General features: G+C 40.1%; 1 protein-coding gene and 1 long non-coding RNA gene across 7 annotated transcripts in view; one reads left to right on the top strand and one right to left on the bottom strand.

Annotated features, from left to right (window-relative positions):
- The window catches only part of Ppp2r3a (protein phosphatase 2 regulatory subunit B''alpha), a 138824-nt gene that overhangs the window by 108631 nt on the left and 17985 nt on the right, over nucleotides 1-12208 (top strand). For all 6 annotated transcript variants that reach the window (XM_040740037.1, XM_040740035.1, XM_040740038.1 and 3 more), the window contains 4 exons: nucleotides 2062-2218; nucleotides 6467-6515; nucleotides 7513-7602; nucleotides 11396-11571. In XM_040740037.1, coding sequence (XP_040595971.1) covers nucleotides 2062-2218; nucleotides 6467-6515; nucleotides 7513-7602; nucleotides 11396-11571 — 472 coding nt within the window. The remainder of the gene's footprint in view (nucleotides 1-2061; nucleotides 2219-6466; nucleotides 6516-7512; nucleotides 7603-11395; nucleotides 11572-12208) is intronic.
- LOC121137552 lies at nucleotides 9435-11498 on the bottom strand. The gene is made up of 2 exons (XR_005874833.1): nucleotides 11389-11498; nucleotides 9435-10798 (listed from the first exon to the last, which is right to left on the bottom strand). It is a non-coding gene; the product is annotated as an uncharacterized LOC121137552 (long non-coding RNA).

The raw sequence follows: 12208 nt of genomic DNA, 5'->3' as shown, positions 1-12208 counted from the left end.
CATAAAGAACAATTTAATAATTTTACTTTACTTAAATACTTTTTCTTCCCCTATTGCAAAATAGTAACTGTCACTGCTTCCAGGCTATAAGCACTTACGTGGTGGGGAAGGGCTGTTAAAGAAGATAGACTAATACGGGATTTCTGTCTGAACACATGCAGTGTGAAACAAAAGCAGAAGTGCACATCCACACCTGAATTGATAGACCTGCATAGAAGGTGCAGAGAAAGCCTCAGAAGGATCAGCAGGACATCTTCATCTTGGAAAACACCAGGCATTTTTTTTTTTGGTTTTTTATGAGACAGGGTTTCTGTGTATTGTTTTGGAGGCTGTCGGTCCAGCCCAGCCTCGAACTCACAGAGATCCGCCTGCCTCAGCCTCAGTGCTGGGATTAAAGGCATGCGCCACCACCGCCCGGCTAACACCAGGCATTTACCAAGACGAAAGACCAATAGGAAGGGGTGTCCAGTAAGCAGCAGCAGTAGCACAAGCCAAAGCCAAAGACAGAAAGTGCCTTGTGTTCAAGAACTTCTGACCAATGGAGGTAGCCAGTGACCCCTGTGAAAGTGACTAGGTTGGAAAATGAGTTTACCAAAGAAATGAAAGTATATGGACTTGATTTCTTCAGTAATGACTCTACCTTGCTGTTGCTGGAAATAATACATCTTATTCAGTTATTTTATCAAACAAAAAAATGATTTACCACTAGTGGGAGCCTTTTACTGAGGTAATCTTGATACCTCATTGTTTAAGCTTCTAAAAATGTAAAGAAAATGAAATGGTTCACACACTTGAAAGAAAAAATATATATTTTCAATTGATCATACTAAATGAAACAGTGATAACAGTACCTTAATATTCTGTATTCTTCCTATCTTCATCTTCATCTGAGACAGACAAGGTATTGGAGACCTAACAAATTAGCAATCCATAATGGATAGACAAATAATGTTATTCTAAAACAGTAGTTCTCAACCTTAGAATCGCAATCACCTTAGAAGTTGGACAACCCTTTCACAAGAGTTGCATGACTCATAACATTAATAAAAGTACAGTTATTAAGTAGCAATGAAATAATTTTATGGTTGGGATCACCACAACATAAAGAATCTTAATAAAGGGTTGCAGCATTAGGAAGGTTGAGAACCACTGCTCTAGAATGAAGTCATCATCCTAATCATTGTTGGTATTTATTGAACATCTGGTGCCTGTCTGGGCTCTTATGAAATGAGTTAAGAAGGCAGAAATGTCCTTAATAACTCAGAAATTACGATAATGTCTCATATCTTTCCCCACTTTGGTTTTTTTCCTTTTATTTTATGGGCATTGGTGTTCTGCTTGAATATATGTCTGTGTGCGAATGCTAGATCCCCTGGAACTGGAGTTACAGTTGTGAGCTGCCATGTGGGAGTTGGGAATTGAACCTGGGTTCTCTGGAAGAGCAGCCAGCGCTCTTAACTGCTGAACCCGTCTCTCAAAACCATCCTTCTTTGGTTTTCAAGACAGGGTTTCTCTGTAGCATACGGTGTTTTAGAACTAGCTCGTAGATCAGGCTGGCCTCGAACTCACAGAGATACACCTGCCTCTGCCTCCCAAGTACCATATTAAAGGCATTCACTAACACTGCCCAACAACTTCTCACATTTTTAATTCATCTATGGATTTTCACTACATGCCTGCCTGTTCCAAGGAGGTCCAAAAAGGGTGTTGTGTCCCATGGAACTGGGTTGTGAATCATTGTGAACTGAACCCAGATCCTCAATGAAAGATCATCTTAAACCCTGAACCATCTCTGCATTTCACCCAGCATTTCATGCACTTTCCCACAGAAAGAACTCATATCTGAGAAAGAGAGAGAGAGAGAGAGAGAGAGAGAGAGAGAGAGAGAGAGAGAGAGAGAGAGAGAGAGAGAGAGAGAGAGGAGAACACACACACACAAGTTCTGGTTTGATACCAAAAGCAAAAATTTAATTAATGAATAGATATTTTCTAGACTCTATAATAGCTACAACTAGTTGTGCATCATTTAAAAATTAATTTGTTTGATTCATACCATTTCAGACTCTGGCTCTTTTGGAGGAAGAGGAAGATATAAACCAAATCACAGATTACTTCTCTTATGAACATTTCTATGTCATTTATTGTAAATTCTGGGAACTAGATGGTGACCATGACCTGTACATCAGCCAGGCTGATCTATCTCGATACAATGACCAGGGTAAGTGATTCTATAAATATTAAAACTAAACCTTTTTTCAAAGTTGCATAAATTGTCTTCCCTTGTTATGAGAAATTCCCTTTCTTAAATTCTGTTAACAAGCCTCTTCGTAAGGCCAATAATTTTTAAATGAGAATGAACAAAGATAAATTTTTTTTGTTTGTTCACTATGGGACCAGGCTGGCCTTGAACTCATAGAGAGCTGCCTACTTGTGCCCCTCTGCTTCAGACCATGTAACTTTTTAAACACAAGAGACCAGAGGAGTATGGAGGTAAGTAAGCACAGTTTTAAAAGTGGGAAGTCTTTGTAGTAATTGGTATCATTAAGATGGTGACCAGATACATGTGCAAAACTGTTTAAAAACCATCTCACTTAACAATATTTCTATTAAAGCTACAAATGAAATTTCCTTTTTTTCCTTTCTCTCTTTTCTATGGGTCTCACCATGTTCCCTTGACTGCCCTGTAACTCACTATGTAACCAAGCTGGCCTGCCTCACATTTCATTTTCAAAGACTCAGTGGGGTGGTGCTAGAGAGATGGCTCCGTGGCCAGAAGCACTTGCTGCTCTTCTAGAATATCTGAGTTTGGTTCTCAGCACCCACATCACACAGCTCACAACCTCCTCTCTCTCTCTGGTTCCCAGGTTCTCACAACCTCTCTAGCCTCTGAGGGCATGTGCACTCACATGCTTGTACCCACACACAGACATACCCAGAGAGTTAAAGTCAATCTGTTTTTTAAGCTTACTTTTTTTAACTCCAGAAAGATATTTTCTCTACAGATGAATTTTATTTTCTTTTGGTAAAAAAAAGAAATTTACACATCACATTATTAGCCTTTTTCCTTTGTATAAAGTTGGAACTTAGTGTCAACTGATTTGTAAAATTCTTTAATTTTTTAAAATTTAAATCGTGCTCTCATATGTGTGTGTGTGTATGTATGTGTACAGGTATACTCGTGTGTGTGTGTGTGTGTGTGTGTGTACAGGTATACTTGTGTGTGTGTGTACAGGTATACTCCTGTGTGTGTGTGTGTGTGTGTGTGTGTGTGTGTGTACAGGTATACTCATGTGTGTGTGTGTGTACAGGTATACTTGTGTGCGTGTGTATGTGTGCACGCTCGCACACGTACGCACAGGTATACTCATGCTACAGTGCTCATGTGGAGGTAAGAGGGCAACTTAAGGGAGTTAGTTCTCTCCTTCTATCATGTGGGCTCCAGCGATCAAACTCAGATCAAATTCAATGCTAAGTGCCTTTACACACTGAGCCATCTTATTGGCCCCTGATATGTAATATTCTTAACCAAGTACCAAGATATATTGATTCATTCTTCTCATAAGATTACCCTTATTGTGTCCTTGAATGTCTTCCCAGCAATTTTTAAATCAGACTTTGTCCTTTATTGAGATAGCAGAGACCAAACCTTTTAATGATCTAAATGTTGTTTGTCATTTGGTTTGGACCTGGCAGTAGTAGCACATGACTTTAATCCAGCACTCAGGAGGTAGAGGCAGGCAAATCTCTATGAGTTCAAGGCCAGCCTGGTCTACAGAGCAAGTTCCAGGACAGGCTCCAAAACTACAGAGAAACTGAGACAGGGAGGGAGGGAGGGAGGGAGGGAGGGAGGGAGGGAGGGAAGTTTGGTTCAGTTTGGCTTTTGAGCTAAGCACAGTGGCCCAGGCCTATAGTCTCAGATACTAAAGAAGTCGAGGCAGGAGGACTTCTGTAGCCCAGGTTTTGGAAGCTAGCCTGCGCACCACAGACCCTTCTGAGCAGGGAGGGTAGAGTAACCAGCAGAGTCTCTCAAATTCTTGAGTGCCAAGCAGGAAACATGGGCAAATTCCTCAAATGTACTTATTTGGTAAACACATTAGTGTTGTTGCCTTCCTCCTTCAAGTAGTGATAATCTTTCTGTCATCAGATACACACAGACTAATATATTCCTGAGGGTCTCAGGTCAGCCTTAGTTATGCAGCTTCCTGTTAACCATGCTTGTGAGCCAGCCTCCAGAGGTCTTACACAACCCATGGGCTCTAAAGTCCTTCTCTCTTCCTGCCATCATTTCTAGATACTGTATGTGCTGATTGGATTGGTGTTAATGGCATGGTGAAGGGGACATTAAACTCTGTATTTTTGTCCACTCACCAAATCTGCTTCAGACAACAGTCTTTGGTTTTAGGATAACAATCCTTCCAAAGCTAAAACAACCTTTTAAAAAAGACAGTAGGAGGCAGGAATGCTGTCTCAGCAGTTAAGAACACTTAACAGCTCTTGCAGAGGACCTGGGCTCCATTCCCACCACCTACATAGCAGCTCACAAATGTCTGTAACTCCACTGCCAGGGGATTTGATGTCCTCTTTTGGCCTTCACATGCACCAGGCACCCATGTGATGCATGTACATACATGCAGGCAAAACATACATAGAAAGTAAAAATAGATAGGCTTAAAAGATGTTAGCATTAGAATTTAATATTTTTGCTGTTTCTATATAGTCTTATTTCTCTCTGGTATAAAACATTTATTCAGTAAATCAAAGTTCAACAAAGTACAGAGACTGTAGAAGCTTTTGTATATGCCAGGTATAGCTTATCTTGACACATGAATTTCTAATTTTCCTAGCCAAATTGACTTGCCTTTATGTTGACTATACCAAACACTAAAAAGAATAGATGATGGGAGCTGTTAGCCCTCTATTGAATTCATTGGTAGTCCTGAAATTCTAGTGCACATTCCACTGCCTAGGGTACTTGTTAAAAGAACAGGTCTAGCCGGGTGTTGGTGGCGCACACCTTTAATCCCAGCACTCGGGAGGCAGAGGCAGAGGCAGGTGGATCTCTGTGAGTTGGAGACCAAGCCTGGTCTACCAAGCGAGTTCCAGGACAGCCTCCAAAACAATACAGAGAAACCCCGTCTCGAGAAACCAAAAAAAAGGACTTGCCTTGCCTCGCCTCCCTTTCCCTCTACTCCCTCCCCCCCTTCTTCGCCCTTCCTCCTCCATCTCTCTTGTTCTCTTTCTACTTTTGGCTATTTTGAATCTATAGGTATACTGCTATACATTTTCTAGGGTCTGTCACCAAAAACAAATATACTTTCTGAAGATACACTTGTTACTGAGGATGTAGCTTAGTGGTAGGATGTACAAAACCCTGGATTCAGTGCTGCAGTAGAACTAATAACAAAAACAACAAAAATCCATTAATTATGTGTGTAAATAAGTTTTATTGATGGAATTTCTTTTAAATGTTGTATCTTAGACTCTTAAAGAATGGGAATATAAGAAAAGTATGTTTATGGTATGTCTTGCTATCTTTTTAAAAACTGCTTTGAAGCATTCTCTACTATTTTATTTGTTTCATTTTACATTGCTTTAGGAGCTGCATGATCCATTTCCCTTAAATTTAATGCTAGGATAAAATGTCTTATTTTAGAAAATTTGTTTTATTTTATTGAATAACAAGGTCAATACAAATTCTGTGTATTTTTGTCTTAGTTGTCAGAATGTTCAGAATTAACTTAGAACTCAACTATATAAATAACTAAACAGATACCAGATACATTCATCTTTTTAAATTAGTGGTAGTTAGTTTAAACCTACCTCATTCTTCTAAAAAGTATAAATTATGCATAAGTCAGAATTTAGGATCTGGGCATACAAAATTCCTGCACAAATGGGGTGGGGCCCCTAAGGTCCACCCTTGACTGAGGAAATTTTGGTGGCTGATCATCAGTCAGGGAAGAAGCCTCACTCTCACCTAGGTATTTTGCCCATGCTCCCACAGAAGCCCCACACACGTGCATATGAGAAGCACATGGACCCATGGGTTTAGGAGGAAGAGGTAGGGCATGGGAAAGAGACCAAGGGACATTTGGCATTATAGAGAGGTAACGTTGGATGGATAGGCTCAAAATACATTGTATAAATATATGAAATTTTTAATGAATACATTTTGGGTTTTGGTTTTTTTTTTTTAAGAATTTGGGGTTGGGGGTGTAGCTGAGTTGGTAAGAGTGCTTGGCTAGCATATACAGGCCTGGGTTTGACTTCCAGCACCACACAAACTGTGTACAATGGTGCTCACCTATAACCCCAGCTCTCAGTGAAAAAAGCAGTAAGAGTAAAATTCTGGCTCAGAAAAAGAAAAGAAAGTAACTGTTGGTATTCCCACTGTGGAAGATTGCTAAAGCTAACCTAACCATATTTGTCAGGAATATTTCTAACTGTAATTCTTATTTACATTTAGCTTCATCAAGTAGAATTATTGAAAGAATATTTTCGGGAGCAGTAACAAGGTATGAAAAAGTTTAAAATTTGAATTTTATTTAGTGGTCTAGTGATAAGTAATAGAAAAATGAAATAAAACAATTTGAGTTTCGAAATGATTTATACTGCTGCAGCAATCTCATTTTAGCAAAGCTTAAAACAGTCATTCCTTAATATTAGCACAATGTCCAAATATAAGTAACAATATCTAATCCCATATATTATCAAATTAGAAACAAGGGCCAGACCTAGTGGCATGGGGCTGTAATCCTCAGATACTGAAGCTGAAGCAGGAGGTTCACAAACTGAAGCTTTCTTAGGCTACATACTCAATTCAAAGTCTGCCTAGGCAATTTAATAACACCTTGTTCCAAAAAATTAAAAGTAAGATGGGTATGGTGATACATGCCTTTAATCTCTCAGAGACATACGAAGGCAGATCTCTGTGAGTTCAAGACCAACCTGGTCTACATATTGAGTTCCAGTCACTAAAAGCTACCTACTGAGCCAGGTGGTGGTTGCGCACACCTTTAATCCCAGCATTTAGGAGGTAGAGGCAGGTGGAACTCTGTGAGTTTGAGGCCAGCCTGGTCTACAGAGTGTGTTCTAGGATGGGCTCTAAAACTACAGAAAAATCCTGTCTCAAAAAACCAAAAAAAACATATTGAGACCCTGTCTCGCAAAAATTAATTTAAGTAGTTAGTTCAATAATAAATTAAAAGTAAAAAGAAGGATAAGCATGTAACTCAGTGGTAGAGTACTTGCTTGCCCTGTATTAGGCTTTAAGTTCAAACTCTAGTACCACAAAAGCAGCACAATTTTTCTTTTAATTTAGGTAGATATCTTCTAGTTTCACCATGTAGACCTTAGGAAGGAAGGCAGTCCTCAAAGGGTCAGTCACACTGCTGAACTATCCAGCTTTATGAGGAATCCACACTTTCTTTTCTACTTAGTACATTTCTAAACAGTGATGCTACTTTATTTCTTAATGGCTCAGGAAATTTTATAACCATGTGTTTTCTTCAGAGGAAAAACAGTACAAAAAGAGGGAAGAATGAGCTATGCAGATTTTGTTTGGTTTTTGATTTCTGAGGAAGACAAACGGAACCCTACCAGGTAAGTTTTTGTTGTAAGAATAAGCCCATGCACAGAGCTTGGAAAGAGCATACTATGTATGTGGCTAGTAAAGTGACCCGGCCTAGCCCCAGCAGGGTATGTTAGACTGTCCCTTTCCTCAGAGCTCAGGCTAGGAAAAGAGAGGCAGAGTCAGCTATGCTCATGGTGAATCCAGGGAAGAGCTGCTACCCACAGAAAGGTATAGTGAAGCAGACTCTTTCCAGAAGAGGGAAATGGGATTGGTGAGTATTTATAGTGTGGAGAAGAGTCTATAAATTTTAGTCCTTTTACAGTCTGCACTAGTTCTGTAGTAAATTGAAGAAGGAAAGAAAAGCAAATTATGGGACCAGAGAGATGGCTCAGTGGATAAAGCCAATCCATGCAAGCTGGAGGACCAGAGTTCAGATCCCCAGCACTTACATAAAAGCCAGGAAGGTATGAAGGCCCCGCCTGTAATTCCAGTGCTTAGGAGAAAGAGTGGTTCCTCAGGGCAAGCTGGCTTGCTATACTAGCTGAATCAATGAGACCTGTGTTTAACAAGAGACTCCCTCAGTAAACAAATTGGAGAGCACTTGGGAAAGATACCTGACACCAACCTCTGCCCTTTAAATGCGTGTACAAATGTGCACTTTCACCTATATAACATGCATGTGAACACACACACACACACACAAAGCAACAAATTGTGACTAGTATGTGAGATCACAACCTCATGCTCCCAGTTGAAGTCATCACTCCCTTTCTGTCAAACATGCCTTGATTTGTATGTGAATTTACATTCTCTTTCTGTCAACTGCTGAGCTGCTGTGTCCTTGTTAAGGCAAAGATCTAGGTCCCTCTCAAAAGGACCTCTTGCCTACAAAATAATGTCACATACAGTTTCTGCTCAGTACCAAGGAAGGCGGGTGATTCATTCCTTGATGCAGATTTGGAGTCTTCATATTGGCTCAAAAGTTATTGAAGGGACTAGAGAGATGGCTCAACAGGTAAGAGCACTGGCTGCTCTTCCAGGTGACTGGAACCCACATGGCAGCTCACAACTCTCTGTAATTCGAGTCTCAGGAGATCCAGCACCTTCTTCTGGCCTCTAGAGGAATGGTTCTCAGCTTGTGTGTCATAACCTCTTCAGGGGTCCCAAATCAGATATCCTGCCTATCAGATATTTACATTATGATTCATAACAGTAGCAAAATTGTAGTTATGAAGTGGCAACAAAATTAATTTTATGGTTAGGGGTCACCACAACATGAGGAACTATATTTAAGGGCCACAGCATTAGGAAGGTTGAGAACACTGCTCTAAAGGAACCAGGCATACATGTGGTACATAGACATACATGCAGGCAAAATATCTAAACACAAAATTAATTCAAATTTTAAGTTATTGAAATGTTTACTATAATGTACATAATTGAAGTACAAACGTAAGCCATTTTAGGATAGCTACATTTTAAAGTAACTGTCATAAATACAGTAATTTATAATCTATCAAAGATAACTCAGAAAACATGAAGTAAATAAATATTTGATTTGTACATGTTGGTACATACATGTATGCTGGTGCAAGTGTGTGGACATGAGACCAGAGGTAAGCCTTTGGTGTTTGCCCTCAGACACCACCTACTTGTTTCTCAGATAGGGTCTGTGACTTGGACCTGGGTTTGCCAGTTACGCGAGGCTGGCTGACCCTCCAAACTCCCAAGACCCTCCTGTCTCCATGGCCAGCACCCCTGGCTTTTTCCTGTAATGTCCTCAGACTTGCATTTTACTGACTAAGCTATCTTTGCAGTCTAATTCTCACACACAGGAAGAAAACTACTAAAGGAAAATATATATTATATAGGCTTTTTTATATATACTCTTATACATTATTTGTACATTTAAATTATTTTAGTAGAACTAATCTTTTTTTCTTTTTTGAGACAGGACCTTTCTTTGTTACCCAGGATGACCTAGGACTCCTGGGTTCAAGGCATCCTCCTGCCTCACTCTCCTACAAATTGTGCTACATACACTACTGTGCCCAACATTGAGTTAAATCTAAATTGTGATACTATATAATTTTCTATTAAATGTTCTCCTAAATATCATCTACTTGATAAAATTGAATAGTTTAGATGTCTACTATTTTTCTAAGGGATATAAATTTAGAGTTTCTAGGTTAAAGGGGGTAATTTTTTGTTTGGTTAGGTTTTGGTTTTTTTCCAATGGCATTAGGTAAACTTGGCATAGTGATACACATCTTTAATCCCAGCACTCGGGAGGCCCAGGCAGGCAGATCTCTGTGAGTTCCAGGCCAGCCTGGTCTACAAAAGTGAGTTCCTTGACAGCCAGGGCCACACAGAGAAACTCTATCTCAAAAAGCCAAAGGGGGGAGAAGAGTCTGAAGGAGGCCGGCAGGATGTGGTGGAGCACACCTTTAGTCCCAGCTCTTGGGAGGCAGGCTGATCTCTCTGATTTCCAGGTCTGTCTGATCTGCATGACTCCAGGTTAACCAGGGCTACAGAGTGATACCCCCTGAAATGCGGTAAAAACAAAGATAAAAATCTGAAGGAAAAGCACTGCCAAGCTTTATTCTAGAATTAGCCAAAATACCACATTAGAGGTTAGAAAAAGGAACCTTTCCATATCTGAGATCTGAGCCAGGAGGTTGCTGTGTCCTTCTGTCCAGCTACTCAAGTAGAGCAGAATCACATGAGTCCAGGAGCTAGAGGCCACCTCAGATTACACAGTAATAACTTGTTTAAAAGAAATAAATAAAAATGTTTAAGGAAAAACATAATGGAAGATCAAAACAATTATGGGCTGGAGAGATGGTTCAGTCGGTAAATTACTTTCCATGCAAGAATGAAGACCTGAGTTTGATCCTCAGAATTCATGTTTTAAAAATCCAGGCATGGCACCTGTTGTAACCCAGTGCTGAGGAGGTAGAGAGAGGTAGATCCTGGAGCTCACTAGTCAGTTAGCATAGCCTATTTGGCTAGTGAGAGGCCCTGTCTCAAAGGTGGAGAAACAACTGAGGAAGATAGCCAGTGCCTACCTCTGGCCTCCACATGCACACACACACAAAGATACACAGAACAACTTACCTGCCCTGACTCTCCTCTGTAGGATACTTCTAGATAATGTGCGTGTCACAGGACAGGGAAATGCAAGATCCAAGAGACACAGGAGTACAAGGAACTTTCAAGATGAAACTGTGAACCAGGCATAGAGATCAAACAGACCATAGGAAAATAAGTCAGAAGGAACCAAAGACTATTTCAGAAAAATTCAATTGTTAGAATAGCTGATGTGACTGAATGTGCATCTAAACAACTGGTAGAGATGTGAAGGCTGATATAATAACAAGTACACAGGAAACAAAGCAGAGCTAGGTTAAAAGGAATGTACTGTTAGTATTAAGTGAATGGAATTGATAAAGACCAAAATTCTCATTTGTTGTATAGAATCAAAGCACAATTCTGAAACAGAAAAATGGAGAGAAATGTGGGCTAATGCTCTGAAAATACAAGATAAAAAGTAAATAGTGGAAATGACTGATTCTGAAATTTAAAAACAGAAGGAAGAAGGGGTCTTCCTTTTTGTTTTTCTTATATTTCTGGTTGTAAGCTTAACCTTTAATGGCTGAGCCATCTCTGCAGCCCTCCATTGTTTTTTTCTAACAAGCCTTTATAACTAGGTATAATTTGTAATAAACATGTAAATTTACTTAAAAAGAAACATGCAGTAGTACTTGAATAAATAAAGAACCTCTACCATGTACACGCTAATAAGCCTCTTTTACCTCCTAGTATTGAGTACTGGTTCCGCTGCATGGATGTAGATGGAGACGGTGTACTTTCCATGTATGAGCTGGAGTACTTCTACGAAGAGCAGTGTGAACGAATGGAAGCCATGGGCATTGAGCCTTTGCCATTCCATGATCTGTTGTGCCAGATGCTTGACTTGGTGAAGCCAGCTAGTGATGGTAAGACTAAATGAATAGCAGTTAGCAGCACATCTCATCCTTAAGCAAAATGGAACATAGAGTACTGTATTATCTGAATGTATTTAGCTTTCCCGAATTCCCAAGTTTAAAGTTTCTCTCTCCTTGACTATAAGTATCAGATCAACTGTTTAAGAAATAGAACTTTCAAGGCCAGCCTGGTCTACAGAGTGAGTGATAGGATGGGCTCCAAAGCTACACAGAGAAATCCTGTCTTGAAAAACCGAAAGAGAGGTGGAAGAGGGGAGACAGAGAGACAGAGAGAGAGAGAGAGACAGAGACAGAGAAAGAGAAAGAACTTTCTAAGTCAGGCAATGGTACCCAGAGAGCAGAGGCAGGCCAGTCTCTTGAGTTTAAGGCAAACCTGGTCTACAGAGTGATTTCCAAGACAGTCAGGGTTCATAGTGAAACCTGTCGAAGGAAGGAAGGAAAGAAGGGGAGGGAAGGAAGAAAAAAAGAAGAGAAGGAAAAGAAAAGAAATAGAAGGTTCCATAAAGAAAGAAAGCTCTGTGACTCCGAACTGTGGAAGCGAGGAGGGATGGGGAGGACTTCCTGATGGATACAGCTCTTTGCTGGGAAGAGGAGAGCATAATGTCATGGTGTTGATGGTTGTACAACA

The sequence above is a fragment of the Mesocricetus auratus genome, unplaced genomic scaffold, assembly GCF_017639785.1.
Source record: "Mesocricetus auratus isolate SY011 unplaced genomic scaffold, BCM_Maur_2.0 Super-Scaffold_100691, whole genome shotgun sequence".
NCBI lineage: Eukaryota > Metazoa > Chordata > Mammalia > Rodentia > Cricetidae > Mesocricetus > Mesocricetus auratus.
The sequence above is the reverse complement of the archived record's forward strand: the minus strand, read 5'-3'. Positions and strand labels throughout refer to the sequence as shown.